Source organism: Dryobates pubescens, chromosome 8, assembly GCF_014839835.1.
Source record: "Dryobates pubescens isolate bDryPub1 chromosome 8, bDryPub1.pri, whole genome shotgun sequence".
NCBI classification, from domain to species: Eukaryota; Metazoa; Chordata; class Aves; order Piciformes; family Picidae; genus Dryobates; species Dryobates pubescens.
The window spans coordinates 35,562,992-35,577,417 of NC_071619.1; the positions used below are offsets into that span (position 1 = coordinate 35,562,992).

General features: G+C 41.9%; 1 protein-coding gene across 9 annotated transcripts in view; it reads right to left on the reverse strand.

The window, feature by feature from the left end:
• Positions 1-372: 372 nt before the first annotated feature.
• The window catches only part of ZBTB20 (zinc finger and BTB domain containing 20), a 554,111-nt gene continuing 540,057 nt past the window's right edge, over positions 373-14,426 (reverse strand). For all 9 annotated transcript variants that reach the window (XM_054163730.1, XM_054163732.1, XM_054163729.1 and 6 more), the window contains 2 exons: positions 5,430-7,031; positions 373-854 (listed from right to left, as the gene is read on the reverse strand). In XM_054163730.1, the coding sequence (XP_054019705.1) occupies positions 436-854; positions 5,430-7,011 (2,001 nt within the window). In that variant the 5' untranslated portion in view covers positions 7,012-7,031 and the 3' untranslated portion in view covers positions 373-435. The remainder of the gene's footprint in view (positions 855-5,429; positions 7,032-14,426) is intronic.

Below are 14,426 nucleotides of genomic sequence, written 5' to 3' on the forward strand. Positions count from 1 at the left end.
ATTGATTATTTTGTGTGTGTGTGTGTGTGTGTGGTGTTTTTTTTTTTGTTTGGGCTTTTTTTTTTTTTTTTTTGCTTTTTTTTCTTTTCTCTTTTGTAGTAAAGAAGGGTTGTATTTAGAGGCCAGTAGCTAGAGATCCAACCAGTGGAGCTCATGAAGCACTACCTGGCCTTAAGGCCACCATCTGAGGGAGGTTGGGAAAATCATTATTCACCCAGCCTCCGGAAATGTAATGTACCAGCAGGCAAAAAACCAGTTCTTCATGTAGTACAAAAACAACAAAACAAAATGAACCCCAAAAAAAAAAAACCAAGGAGGAAAATAAAGGTAAAAATGAAACAAAAATCATTTCTTAAATTCTAGTGCCATAGCTTTTCGTTGTTGTTTCTATTTTTTTTTTTTTGTTCATAACAAAGAGAGAGAGAGATATTCTACTTATCCATCTGACACATGCATCCTCATGTGGTCGTTGAAATGCTCGATTTGGTCAAACTTAGCTGGACAGACAGAGCAGACGTACGTGGTCCCCTCCGTGCAGGCCACCACCCCGGCAGGGACAGCCCTCGCGCCGGTGCCGGTGGCTCCAGGTGTGCCATTGGTGGCACTGTGCAGAGCCACATGCCTCTCCAGCAGGGTCTTGTGGGAGAACTTCTTTTTGCAGATGTAGCACTCATAGGACTTCTCCCCACGGTGGAGGCGCATGTGCACATTAAGGGAGCTCTTCTGGGTGAAGCGCTTGTTGCAGATACTGCACTGGTATGCCCTCACGCCAGTGTGCGTCACCATGTGTTTAATTAGGTAATCCTTTAATGAGAAGGAGCGCCAGCAGATGCTGCATTGGTGGGGTTTCTCACCTGCCCATTACCAATGAGAGAAAGAGAAAGAAAAAACAGACAAGAAAACAAGATAATAAAATTAAACCAGCTCCATACAACTGTTTGCAATAAAATAATGATCAGTGTCTCAGGGGGCTTTTGGAAAGGTGCTTTGGCTAAGAAAGAGTAATTCTGTTAATAAGTGTGTTTCGATACACAACATTTTTTGCAACCAGAGGTTTCAAATGTTTCATGTGCTGTAGGTATTCCCAATCCACATACAGTAAAAAGGAGCTCAGTTGATTTCAAGTTCACATAGTAAGCACTGACAAAGACTAGAGTTAAAAGGTTTTGGTATCTAGCCCCAGCTTCAATTGGCAGAGCCTCTCCTGTCTACGTTTCTACTTCTCTCCTCATGCTCATCTCTAGATAGGTCTTATTCAAGTTACTTTACCTTTCAGTGCCTCCATCTCCCTACTTGTATGTACCAAAACCATGGAAAAAGCTAGCAATTACAAGTTAGCGCAACAGTAACATAGTCAGTTTTGTTTGATTGCTTTAAATTTCTCAGAAGAGAAATGCTAGAGATTGCTAAAGGCCTCCAGTGCTTTGACTTTATAAGAGGTTTACATTTATTGCCCCTTTTTCTGGTCAAATTTCATAGCTGAAGCATGGACAGGAGCTGAAAAGGGAACACAGAATTGCCCAGGCCAGTCAGTATCATGCAAATGTCAACCTAAGAGAAAGACTTCCAGTGCAATAGACATAAAATCCAAATTATTTGACTGCCAACTAAATAAAACACCTTATGGGGTAAACCAGAGAGACAAACTACTTATGTCATCTACCACGCTGCCCTGTGTGCTCAGGCCTGCTGTAAAACTGATTGTGGCAATTCTTTCAAGTGAACCTTGACCATATCCCGACAAAATGGTGACTACAAGAATGACCTGAAGAAAATACGTAGCTGAGCACATACAATTGGTTTATTCAGACTGCTCTTCATTCCTCCTCGCGTTCAGAGTTCTTTTGGGAGACAATGCCGCGGCCTCATGTTTCATAGTGTCAGGCGACATTTTGATGATATGCTGCTGCTGTATTGATAATGCAAATGATAGCCAACACCCTGAATTTCCCATCAAAAGCTGCTTTTTAATTTGTTTTCTGAATCACTCGTGGCATATTTCCCCTGTGGTAATTGATCATCCCCTATGCTATCAGGGAGAGAGACAGTACTGCAGCATTGTGACAATAAAACGTTCCTCTGTTTCAGTAACTGAAAAATTATTTTCCTTTGGTCATTCCACAATTCTCCCTCTAGCAGAGATGCTTTCTGTTCTGTTTTCACAGACATCCTCCTTCCTCCTTTGTACAATCTTGTCTGGCACTGATGTAAATCCTGAAGAGTCTACAGCGATCATCACACACGTGTGATAATACACCGTTCACTCCTTGATAGTGAGATTACTACATGCTACTTATATGCAATTTTAAGGGGAACTAATTAATATGGGTTGGACAGGAAGGACCTACTATTTTATCTTCCCTGAGTCTCTGTTTCTTTTTATTTCACAGTTTGCACATATGATGGTGACATCTGTGAATGAAATCCACATGCTGCTCTTCCTTGCACTGATGATGAGTTTGTCCCTACTTGGTGAAAGACACTTGGTCAAAACACATTCAGTCCTTAGTTTCCTGCTGGCTCTGCCCAACATAGTGGCGTGTTGAGTGTAGACAGGCCAATATGCTTGACACGTGTTATGTGGAAGATTATAGTGTGGCAGCTCTAATAATGTCTGATTAACTTACAAGAGACTGATTATATTTACAATGTTCATTTTTGCCTTAGGCAATATATGTCCCAGAGTTTGTAATTAGTCTGCTATAGACCCTGTTAAGACTATGCTATAAAAACACCCTCATTTTTGCCTGCACATGTTTCTAAGATGCACTGAGTTCTGGCTTTCTAATCTTAGCCTCAAAACCTTCCTGGGATTTCTTATCTCCCAAGAATCTCAGAAATGTTTAGGTTCTATTTTTTTTGTATGCAAATGTATGCACTTCCTACGTGAGCACTGTAGATTCTTTATTCCCATGATTCTTCCAACTTGAAGTCAGAGAAAACTATGCTCAGTGTATTAAATGTGCATATTCCTCCTTGTGGCTCTTTATTTCATATTTGACTGGTTTTGGACAGCAATGTGGGACAGCTAATGAGTATTAACCACAGGGTGACATGGAGGAGAAGGCAATGATGGCTTATAAGGTGCACAGACACTGTTCTTCCACAACACTGCAAATCTTAAGAGAAAAACATTGTGAAATACACAAAAGTCAGTCCTCAGGGAGCACAGAAGTACATCTATCTCTACCATGATTGTGTCCATGTGTGTCTGTGTGAATGAGGAAAGGGAGGGAGGCTTCCACTGGACGGAAAGCTACATCACAGTGTAGTTATAGGAAGCATAAAACCATATAATGCTGGGGAAGCCTTTAAGTTGTTGAATTTTGGTTTACGATTGGATTCCTCCCTGGCTTCTCCTGTGAGCCCTCCAAACAGCAAGACTAATTTAAACATTTGCATCTCCCATATCTTTCCCTTTTCCTGTGGGTCTTTTCCAGAGCCACTTTGCCTGGCTTCTTTTAGCAGGGCTGAGGACTATCACCCTGACAGCAGGAACAGCTGCCTCCTCTCACTTTTCATAATGACCCTGTCCTGCACTAAACAAGACAGCAGACATCTTCTCTGAGGCTCTACATGTAAAGGTTATTTTCAGAAGGGTTTTCTGAAACCCTACCCTCTATTGGTTAAGGTGCAATTATTCTCCCAGTCACTTCAGGAGCCCGTTTGTTCCTAAATGAACGATGAAATAATGTATCGACCCAAATCTCTCCTTCCCACCACAGTTCATTATTTTAGGTATTCTCAGACAAATACAATTTTTTTTAGGCATTTGCAGACAAATAAAATATTAATTCAAGATTGGGGATGTCTATCAATTTCCTGTTCGACTTCATCATGTGTATCAGTTAGAAATATTTCAGGGTGGATCTTCCAGTATTATTCTTTCTCTGACTCCAAATACCAAATGTAGTGTACAGTTTGGAGTGGGGGAAATAAACTACCAAATCTCAGTGAAGTATTTAGTGAAAAAGCCTTTCCAGCTCTTGGAATAAGGATGCTGGTAGATAATATTTGACTGTGTTCTGAAGGGAATATTTTTCTGACTAACACAATACTATCTACACAGCATTTCAGTTACTCATCCAAAACAGAGAGATGGAGAACATAATCAGACACAAAGCGTAACTTTGGGATTTAGGATTCTTGATCCTTGCAAGCGTAGATTTTGTCCCAGTCCTGAGAAATTGACCTTTTTGGTTTATGTACATGTCTGCCTTAGACGTCTAGAGGAATTTTTCATTTAAGTGATAATTACAGGTAAACAGAAGTTAAAAGTTTACATACGCACATGGAAATGAAATCTACTGGATACAACAGGGAGGCATGACTTGCATTCCTGACATACCTTGGGCAATTTCTCCAGATTCTATTCCATGTATCACAAACCTAGCATTTATTTTAAGACCTGACGTTAACAAAACCACTGCTTGGTGAGAGAAATATTTACTCGTTCTCTAAACTAGCATCTCTCTCCAACGTCAGAATGAGCTGAAGGCTAAAGCAAGCAAAATTTAGACCCGAACTCAGAACAGTCTCTCCACGTAAAACACATCTACCTCCTTGATTTGAAGTCTCATAACTTGACAAAGCTAGAAAAGGCAGTTTGGGCTCAGTAGTAAATATGATTACCTATATAATCTCAGAAGTCCCTATATTAAAGTAATTGCATTTCTAGACAAAAAGAGTGCTGGTGCAGCATTCCACATGTATTATTTTAAATTATTCTCATTGAGGACAATGCTTCTGTACTCATAGCTTGTGAAACATCTGACTTACTAAGAGACAGAAGATTATACCAATCAGCTTCAGGGAAATATGGAAAAACTTCCAAAACCCTCCAGATTCACTTTCTTATAGGCATACATGAGATCTAGAAAATATGTGGCAGTGTGTGTAATACCCAGGCTTGGACCTACTGCTACAGTTCCACCAGGAACTTGCCCCAAACTCATGCCAATCATCATCACTTGATCTTAAATCCTCATAGCTGTAAAACTTAGAGGGATGTCCTTTCTTAGTAGATATATGTTTGTTTTATTTTCCTTCTTTCACTTCTACTTAATGTTGCCTGGTCAGCTTGCAGGGGACAACAAATGTTTACCATTTTCTTGGATGGGTGCACAACACAGGTTACTCCAAGAAAATGAGTTTGTTTCTGTACCATGTAGTTCTACCTCTACAATCAGAGAATCATAGAACGGTTTGGTTTGGAAGGGACATTAAAGATCACAATGGACCTATACATTTCTGCAGGGGCTCAACTTCAATGCAGTTAGCTCAGAAAGTATTCAGTGATACCAGCTACCTGGATAACCTCTCCATCCTGTTTGTGATAGGGGTTGGCAGATTGGGAAACTGGATTTAAGTCCATGTTTGTCAAGCACTTTCTCTGGCTTCGTGCCTAAGCCAAAGGGATGTGCTCTTACCTGTGTGTACAAACATGTGCTTGACGTAGTTCTGTTTGGCGGTGAAAGTCTTGTTACAGAGAGTGCACTCGTAAGGCTTTTTTTCGCCTTGCCCACCTGCTGTACTGTGGCCTGCAGATGGGGCCAAAGGCTGTGGGGCTGGCAGCTGAGCAGTAAAGGTTGACAGGCCAGGCTGGGACACTGTCACAAACTGTGTCTGTTGGCCAGCTAAAGGCTGGGGCAGGCTGAAGAGAAAAGGCTTGGGGCCACTGCCAGCAGACTGTGTGGTAAAAAGGGCAGGCAGGTAGGTGTTGCCAGCTGTGCCAATGACCTGAGTGTTGCTGGTCAGAGTCAGTGGCATCCTCAGATTGCTGGTGAGGGTTTCTGTCTGGCGTAAGTAGATCTGTGTGGTTGGCAATGGTTGGGCAACAGTTGTGTTGACAGAAGGCTGCAAAGCCCCCTTTTCGGTGCTGTTATTGACTGTGAGCACTTTGCTGTCCATTTCAATGTCATTGCTTCTCTCTGGCGAGGAAGAGTTGGCATCTATATGCTGCTGCTGCTGCTGAGTGCCATCAGCAGGGACATCAGTTTGATCTGCTTGAGAAGATTCTTGCTGCCCATCCCGGCCCGGACCAGCCATAAACTGCTGCTCCATGGAATCGGGCTCAGTGCCAATGGAGGAACTGACTCCCGAGTCAAAACTCTCCCCTTTTGGCTCACTCTCAGTGCCTTCTGCTTGGTCAGTGTCCTCAGTGCATTCCTCAGACTCATTGCGCTCAAGGATCTGCACCCTCTGTTGGCCATAGTAGTCATAGTCATCCTCCATTTCCTGCTTAATGTGGATGTTGCCCATCAGGGTTTGAATTCGAACAGGGCGTGGTTGCTTGCGGCAGTGTGTGGTCTCAGGAGTGGTAGAGAGGTACCGCTCCATTTGCTGTGACCTTTCATGGATCCGGGTAATCCAGCTGGGGTCTTCCATGTGATGGTCCCTGGGGAGCCCCAGCGCAGTTTCATGGTGGCTGACCACAGCTCCACTATAAAAGGAACGTTCCCCACTGCCATTTTGCATGGAACAGGCATAGAGAGCCGAATAGATCCTGTCCACACTGTGCTGTGAATGGCTCTGCAGGTAGCCAGACTCTGTGTCGGTGCTCTGACCCGAGGTGCCTGATTCGGGTGTTCCTCTGGGTGTCTCCTGGCCAGAATCCTGAATCACTGGGTAGACTTCTCCCACATTTTGCGAGACGATCCTTGTGCACTCATCAATCACAGTCTTGATCTGTAGGATGCTGGCAGCTGTGAGGATCTGGAGGGCCTCTGACTGCGAGACCCGCAGCACCCCGCTGTACATGAAGTCAATGAGCTTTTGGACAGACTGGACTGACACCACCGAGGGGATCTCTATGTCGCTGTAGCCCAGCAGCAGCTTGTCCTGGAAGAAGGGGCTGCCAGCCGCCAGCACGCAACGGTGGGCGCGTAGCATGCTCCCGTGGATGCGGACCGTCACGTCACAGAAGTGGCCACGGTTGCGCTGCTCGTTGAGGGTCTCGAGCACAGAATTGCTAAAGTTGTGAAGGTTGATGCTATGAATGCGCTCTGTCATCCCCTTGCAACTGATGTTACCTGTAGCAAAGCAGGTGACAAAGGAAACACAAAAATAACAGATTGAGTCTTGTCCTCTGCAGAGCCACAGACGGGGCACTGGCGAAGGCAACTGCCCACTGTGTAAACAAAACAGATCATGCAGTAAAAATCATGTTGAAGGCACCAGTAAGAATGCATTATCTCTGTAAGGCTAGAAATAAACTTCCCTACTCATTTGCAGGAGCTCGGGGCCTGAATTTTTGGCTAAAAGCTTAGCAAGATAGGTGTAGCTGGGCCAAAATTCCAGCCACATTCCTGGGCTTTGGATTTCCTATCAGTTTATCTGGCTTTAAACAGCCTAGTGGCAGCCAATTGTAAACACCAAGCACATGGATTAAAGTTGGATTTTGATCTGTTTGGACTTGGATCCGTTCCAGACAAGATCAGATTCTTACTTAAAGACTCTTTACACCAAGTTTTTAAATGCAAAGAGTCTGTTCGAGAATGTGATTTCTGTCTAGATTGGCATTTTAAGGAATGTGGATTCTGTGTTCTGCAGTGCAGTTACTTGCATAAAACCAAAAAACCTGGCAGCCACTTTGTAAAATCCAAATCTGGTTCAAGATTTAGGTGGTGAATGTTCCTCAAATCCTACGCACAGTTTTGTCTGGGGTTGTGGTTTAGAACATTTGCTACCCAATAGTGACAAATAGTCCTCTGTAAGCACTCAAAGCCAAAAGTTAACATGAGCTGTCTCCTTCATTTTTAGCACATTCCAAGTTCTGACTGGCACCAGAATGCCATCATATGAAAACAAATGTTTTCCTACTGTTATTTACTTGATGGAAACTGGAAAATTACAGACGTTTACTCTAAGGAAGACTTTGTCTTAGTTTGGCTGAATAATCTAAATAGAGAACAGTTTAGAAAAGCACCTAACCAGTTTGGGTATACAGCCAATATATCCTTCAAAATTAACTTTTATGTAAATGACTAAAATGTAACTTCTTCATCTCTCAATACACTTTCCCCTATCTCCACTTTGCTTGCTTTGGTTTTAATGCTTTTGTTCGTCATCACCATAGATTTTTTTCAGTTGGAAAAGACCTCTAAGATGATTGAATCCAACTGTCAACCTAAGACCACCACAGCCATTAAACCATGTCCCAAAGTGCCATGTCCACACATTTCTTGAACACCTTCAGGGATGGTGACTCCACCACCTCCCTGGATAGCCTGTGCCTAATGCCTGACCACCCTTTCAGTACAGAATTTTTCTTAATATCCAGACTAATTCCCCGCCAGCACAATTTCAGTCCATTTCCTCTTGTTCTATCACTTGATACTAAGGAGAAGAGACTACCCCAACCTAACTACAACCTCCTTTCAGGGAGTTGTAGAGGTCAATGAGGTCTCCCGGTCTCCCTTCAGCCTCATCTTTTTGTTTCCTCTCCTGTTGTTTACCCGTTTTTAATCCATTTAGAGTCTCGTGGGCAGAAACCATGGTTTCAACATTTGACTCTGAAAAATCAGCTGCCCTTTGGATGGGAAACAAATAAAACATTATTAATAATTTCTTTCTCTTAGCATTTATATAGAGAGAAGTAATGCAAAAATCACTACTAGTTTTACAGGCATTCCATCTTGAATATTCCTACCCAAGCTACAACCCCTCTTGCCACAGTCACTTGTTAATGTGTGAGAATGCAAGAGTGAAATTTGGTAGGGAAGCAGGAGTAAATTAGTGCCACTGTCTGCTTTCATAGAAATATACTGAGCTAAAAAGATAGCATTGAAAGTGGTTTCATACATGGGCCTTCTGTTCCAGCCCAAGGGCTACTTTACATTTCATGCACAGGCAGTTGAGCACTGCTCACTGCAGTTTGCAGGAAAACGTGTTGTCCTCCCTGCTCTGCCTTTTCTTTCTCATTTACCCAGTCCTGACATCTCAAGTACCCTCTGCTCTGGTGGTTCAAAGAGAAACCATCTTGCACACAGGTGGTAATTTTAATTCTCTGAAGCAGCTGAATGATAAAAGGGAAGCACAAAGGTCAGATACTGGAAATCCTGATGAGGGCCAAGCTATCTGAAGAAGCCTGATGTTAACAGATGTAAACCAGCTAGTTTCAGAAGGATACTAATTCCCATGTGAGATCAGAGTACTGGGGGGATGCTCACATCACAGGAACAAGAAGGAAACCACTGTTGTGGAGGCTGTGAATCATATCTGTCCTGTTCATAAACTCCGCTGGAAATTTGAGTTTCCTCCTCTGATGAGACTGATCATAGGACTGGAGAAATAGCTTAGAAACTGGGAGACTTTCATTCAAGGGCATTGCAATTATTATTACATAAAATAATGTAGAGAAGAGATGTATTCTCTCCTCCTTCCAGATACAGTAATTCTCTGGAGGCCTCCAGGGCAGTTCCAGATGCTTCCTTTCCCAACATGTCACATTACACAAAGATTCAAAATGTATTAACATAAACAAATCACAATCCTTGATCTGAAGAGAATCTGGTAAAAGCTTTGTAATGATTGTGAAACAGAAGGGTAGAAAATTAATGATAAATCGATGACACCTCTTTTCAAGACCTCCTATAGGCCATGGCAAGTGATTGCATAGCTACCCATTTATCTGTACCTCCTTTTGAGTATTTGTCTGTGGGTATGCTAGAAATCTTTTAATCAATAAATACTGACTGCTACTTGTTTTGACCCTAGGGCTCCATTTTCTCATAAACACGTCTTTGAGATGTGCTTCTGTAAAATGAATGACCTCTGTTTATGTTCTGCCTTGTCAAATGAGGTTATTGCTAATGAGAAGAAATACGCAGCAGTCTTAACTCGAGAAACCAAAACTTCTGCCTTGTGCAGGCATAAGGTGCAGTTAAGTCACGTGCTATGAACCTGAGCAGGTGCAGAGAGGTCTACCTTTTTCCCTCTGCACCTTAGCAGATAAAATTAATTTTGTGAACAGAACTCTGAGAAATGCATCTTCAGGACAACTGTTTTTCAGAAATGTGTGATATGTACCATGAGACTGGATGACTTCTTTGGAACGTGAATTCTGTCACCCATCCGTAAACCAGGTACAGAAGCGAGGAAAGGCAAGGTTCATCTGAAGTTTCAGCAGCCTTTTTGTGGTCCTGGCTGTCAGAAGCAAGAGTTCTGCAGCCAAAATGTATTTGGTCATTAACTAACTTGATGTAAATGGACAGCTGGGGTGAATCGAGAGGTCTGTATGCATTTGTCATAGAATCATAGAACTGTTTCAGCTGGAAAAGTCCTGTAAGGTGTGAACAGTTCTCCTATAGGAACTGATCAAGGATGCACTGTGTATTGTAGGAACTGGTCCAAAAGTTAATTGAGCCACTTCATAAAAGACACAGAGTACATTTGGGTTGCTATTGGCATAACAGAGTTTTCCCTTAAAAAAAAAAAATCCTTTCATCATTCCCTTACTTCTTCCAATGAAATTGGAACATCTACCTCAACTGAGAAACAACTGAAATTCACTCCTTAAGAATAAAACAGGAGGGGTGGGTGTAAAACATAAGAAACAGTTTAGAAAGCTAATACAGATTTTGAAGACGTTTCTTCTAGGCCATCTTCCTTGACGTTCAGCACTGAAAACCATACCTATCCAAAGCACAAGCAACTGAGTGATTTGGAACGGTGTCAGAGATGCTGCCACAGAAATCAGAACAGCATAAAAGAGTAGATTTAACAAATTCCAGAGATTGGTCGGTAGCAAATCCTGGTGTCCCATCCAGTTCCTCCCCCTCTTTGCGGGAAACGGAGTTCAGATCCAAGTTTTGTGGTTTGTATGCTGTTCTAAGCTGAAAGACCAAAAGTGACACTTCCCATAGAAGGCGGAACTGCCAATGTAGGTTTGATTCTAAAGTAAATGCCACATTCTCACAAAGACTGCTAGAGCCTTGGACAGGCCAGAAAGCGTGTCAGCTCTTCACAAGACCTTGCTACACATGTGCACACTCACATAGTCATCACTGGACAAATGCCTGGCTCAGGAAAAAGACTGCTGTCTCAGGTTCTTCTTAGGCCTGCCACTCTTTTAAACTTGAGGCAGTGGGAACCTTTCTGTGAAATTCAAGTGGTCTTTGTTAAGTGTCTCCCCTTCCTTTTTTTAATGTGTGGGTTTTTTTTCCAGTAAACATGATGTAGAGGTCCCAATGGACTTATTCTGAGAAACTCCTGTAAAATGGTTTTTGTCTCCTTTCTGTGCAGCAAGTTCTGATTGGAGGGGCATTCACAAACCATATAGGAAAGAATGGGTGTGAAAATGCAAAAGCCATTCTTACCCAGATGGGCAATGAATAGGCATTTGCCAGTTAAAGAAAAAAAAAAAGAAGGAAGAAAAAAGGAAAAAAAAACAACACAGGAAAAAAGAAAATAAAATAAAAGGGGAGGGGGGGAAAAAAAAGAAAAAAAAAAAAAGCCCAGACAACTGCACAGATTATGCACATTTGCAATCCTCCTGGGATGCAATTTGAAGCTGGCATGGCATAAAGGTGAAACATATTACTGTGCAACTTTGAAAAAAGCTCCATTTGCCCATATGCAAATGCACCGATTAAACTGTCAGGCTATTCAGGGAAACATGCATGGAATTCAACCTCAACCAGTAAGAAGGAGCACAACTCGGATGGGAAAGGAAAAAACTTTTGTGTAATACATGACTGAGTGCTTAGATTAGTGTTTCCCTGAATCTCATCCACCCCTCCTGCTGACTTTTATGCTAAGGGCATTCAAAAGAAAGTGGATTTTACCATGACAATAACAATGACAACCTCTCCAAATACAGTACCAAAGGGGAAGGCAATGGCAGAAGGAAGCAGCAGGCAGTGAAATCCTGGAAGATGCTACAGAAAATGTGAAAGTGCAGCAGTGAGGTACCTCAAGCATGCCTTGAAGGCAGTTCTCTATGTGCCAATGCTACCATATATGGCTTTACATAAAGCTTAGAAAGGTACGGCTTGCAAAGGTGATCTTGTAATTTGCCTCATTTGCCAAAAGCATAACAAATAATCTCAGCAAACACGTGATTGTGGTAGAGCTACAAAGATGTATGGAATATGGAAGACTACAGGCCACACATGAACAGCTATGTTGTACCTTTGAAAATGTATGTAGTAAAGGCTTTTTTTCGTACAGCCACTAGATGTCCCTTTCTGCAAAGCCAATACTTACAGCTTTAATGCTCAGAACTGAAAGATACCACAGAATTTTATTTTCTCTAGTGTCTTCTAAAATCACAGTATCTCAAAGCTCACTGCACACTAATGACTACCACTTCTGGAAACACAGTGATGATGAAACCAGCACAGCTACTGTTACTCAGCAGGAGCTCAGCGCATAGCCTTCACCTGAAGCAAAACTGCCCAGGATGCTGGAATCCAAGCTCTTTTTAGAAATGTATTGTTTGGTTGTTCCTAGCAATAACTAGGAGAGTGAACCTCAAAGGCTCTGTCTTGCTTTCTTGTTTACTGTTTTGCTTGCTTGCTGTCTTGTGGTAAAGAGAACAATCGTCTTATCAGCCTTAAGAACTGGTAGGCTTGCTGAGACAGACACAGATTGAATTTTTGCCAGAGTTTTCTGCAGTAGCATTTAGAAATCATCAACCCATCTCCCTGATACTTACACAAGTAGGATTAACTAGAATTACTTTGATATTGTTGCCTAGTTTGTCTTTCTGACAAGCTTCTCAGGTCTTGCACTGAGAAGAAGACACTCTTTGAGAGACAGTAGAAGAGTTGGAGGCATTCTATGATTATATCTCCTATAGAATACGCTATCTTTATATTCTTATCATAAAAATGACAAGGTTGGAAAACACTCTGGGCTGAAACATAGATGTAGGAGTTAGCCTACAAATCCTTTCTTCCTGGTTCTGGAACTGTTTCACTCTGCATCTGTAATCCAACTACTAGTACTTGGGAGTGCTACCAACCTAAGCAATCCGCTGCTGCTGGAGACAAACACTACCATGCACTCTTTACTTTCTTCCTCTATCATACATAGTTTCAGTTATCTCTAATCCTTGGGCTTCACACCAAGTGCTAAATGACCACAGCCTCCCAGCTGTATCAAAAGGATGCATTAGGTTCTTCAGACAGTCATCTAGTCTACTCCTTTTCCTGGTGGTGGGAACAATTTACCCACACTATCTCTTTAGAAATCTGTCTAGCATGTTTGCAAAAAAAACACAGTGTGAGGGTTTTCCACTCTCTCCTCAGACAGACTGTCTGCTATCTTTACAGCAAGAAAATTCTCCTTGTATTTAAGTTTGAAACCAATTACTCATGCTTTCCTACAGCAGACACAGAACTATTGACCACTTTCCTCTTTATAACACTCACTCATATACTGGAAAGTGTTGAACTTTTCTTTTTTAGACTTATCTTTTCTAGCAAATACAAACTCAGGTCTCCCAGTCATACTCACTGGTTATAACCACAGGTACTCACTGGAGGTGTTTAGGAAGAGACTGGATAGGGTGCTTGGTGCCATGGTTTAGTTGATTAGATGGTGTTGGATGATGGGTTGGACTTGATGATTTCAAAGGTCTTTTCCAATCTGGTCTGGTCTGGTCTGGTCTGGTCTATTCTATTCTATTCTATTCTATTCTATTCTATTCTATTCTATTCTATTCTCCTCAGACTTGTCCCTTATTTGACTTAAAATGCAGTGCCCTAAAATGGATACAGTATGCTAGCTGAGTTGAACAAAACATTTCCCTGAGACACTCCACGTAGCATGCTCTTTAAAGACCTTACAAAATAAATAAACCCAAGAAAATAAAGCCCTGTTGTAAAACAACCAACCAAACCAAACAAAAAACCCCAACCAAACAAAAAAGCCCCCACAAACACCTCTGAAGATTTTCCTTAAGAAAGGCACATCTCAGTAAAGAATCCTTGATTTGGAATGAAAATCTCAATTCTTGCATAAACATGACAGCTTTGTGGAAATGCAGCATTGCCACCACAACATATGAAAGCCCCACAATTTCTGTAGGAAGTTCTTCCATTTCCATACATTACTGTCTCCTGTTCCATACTTAGCACCATAACCATGAGTGCTTTCTTCAATTTCAGTGACTCAATTTAGCCCTAATGATGAAAGCTTTTAAAAAAAATGTTGTTCTCAAGTTAGTTACTCTAAAATAAAACTGGATTAACTAACCGAAAAAAAAATCATATCTGGTGTTTTCATACACAAAATTAGTCCTGCATCAGGTTCCAACATTCTGGGACCAAATTTGGTAAAGCAGCATTTCTTCCTCTCAAGGAAGTGACTTGAATTTCAGTCCTGAAAACCCTGTAGTGGCTGACTTCTCAGTCTGTCTCAATGATGCCTGAGAGGCTGATTAAGCCAGTCCTGCTCAGACTGATTCTCCTGAATACTTG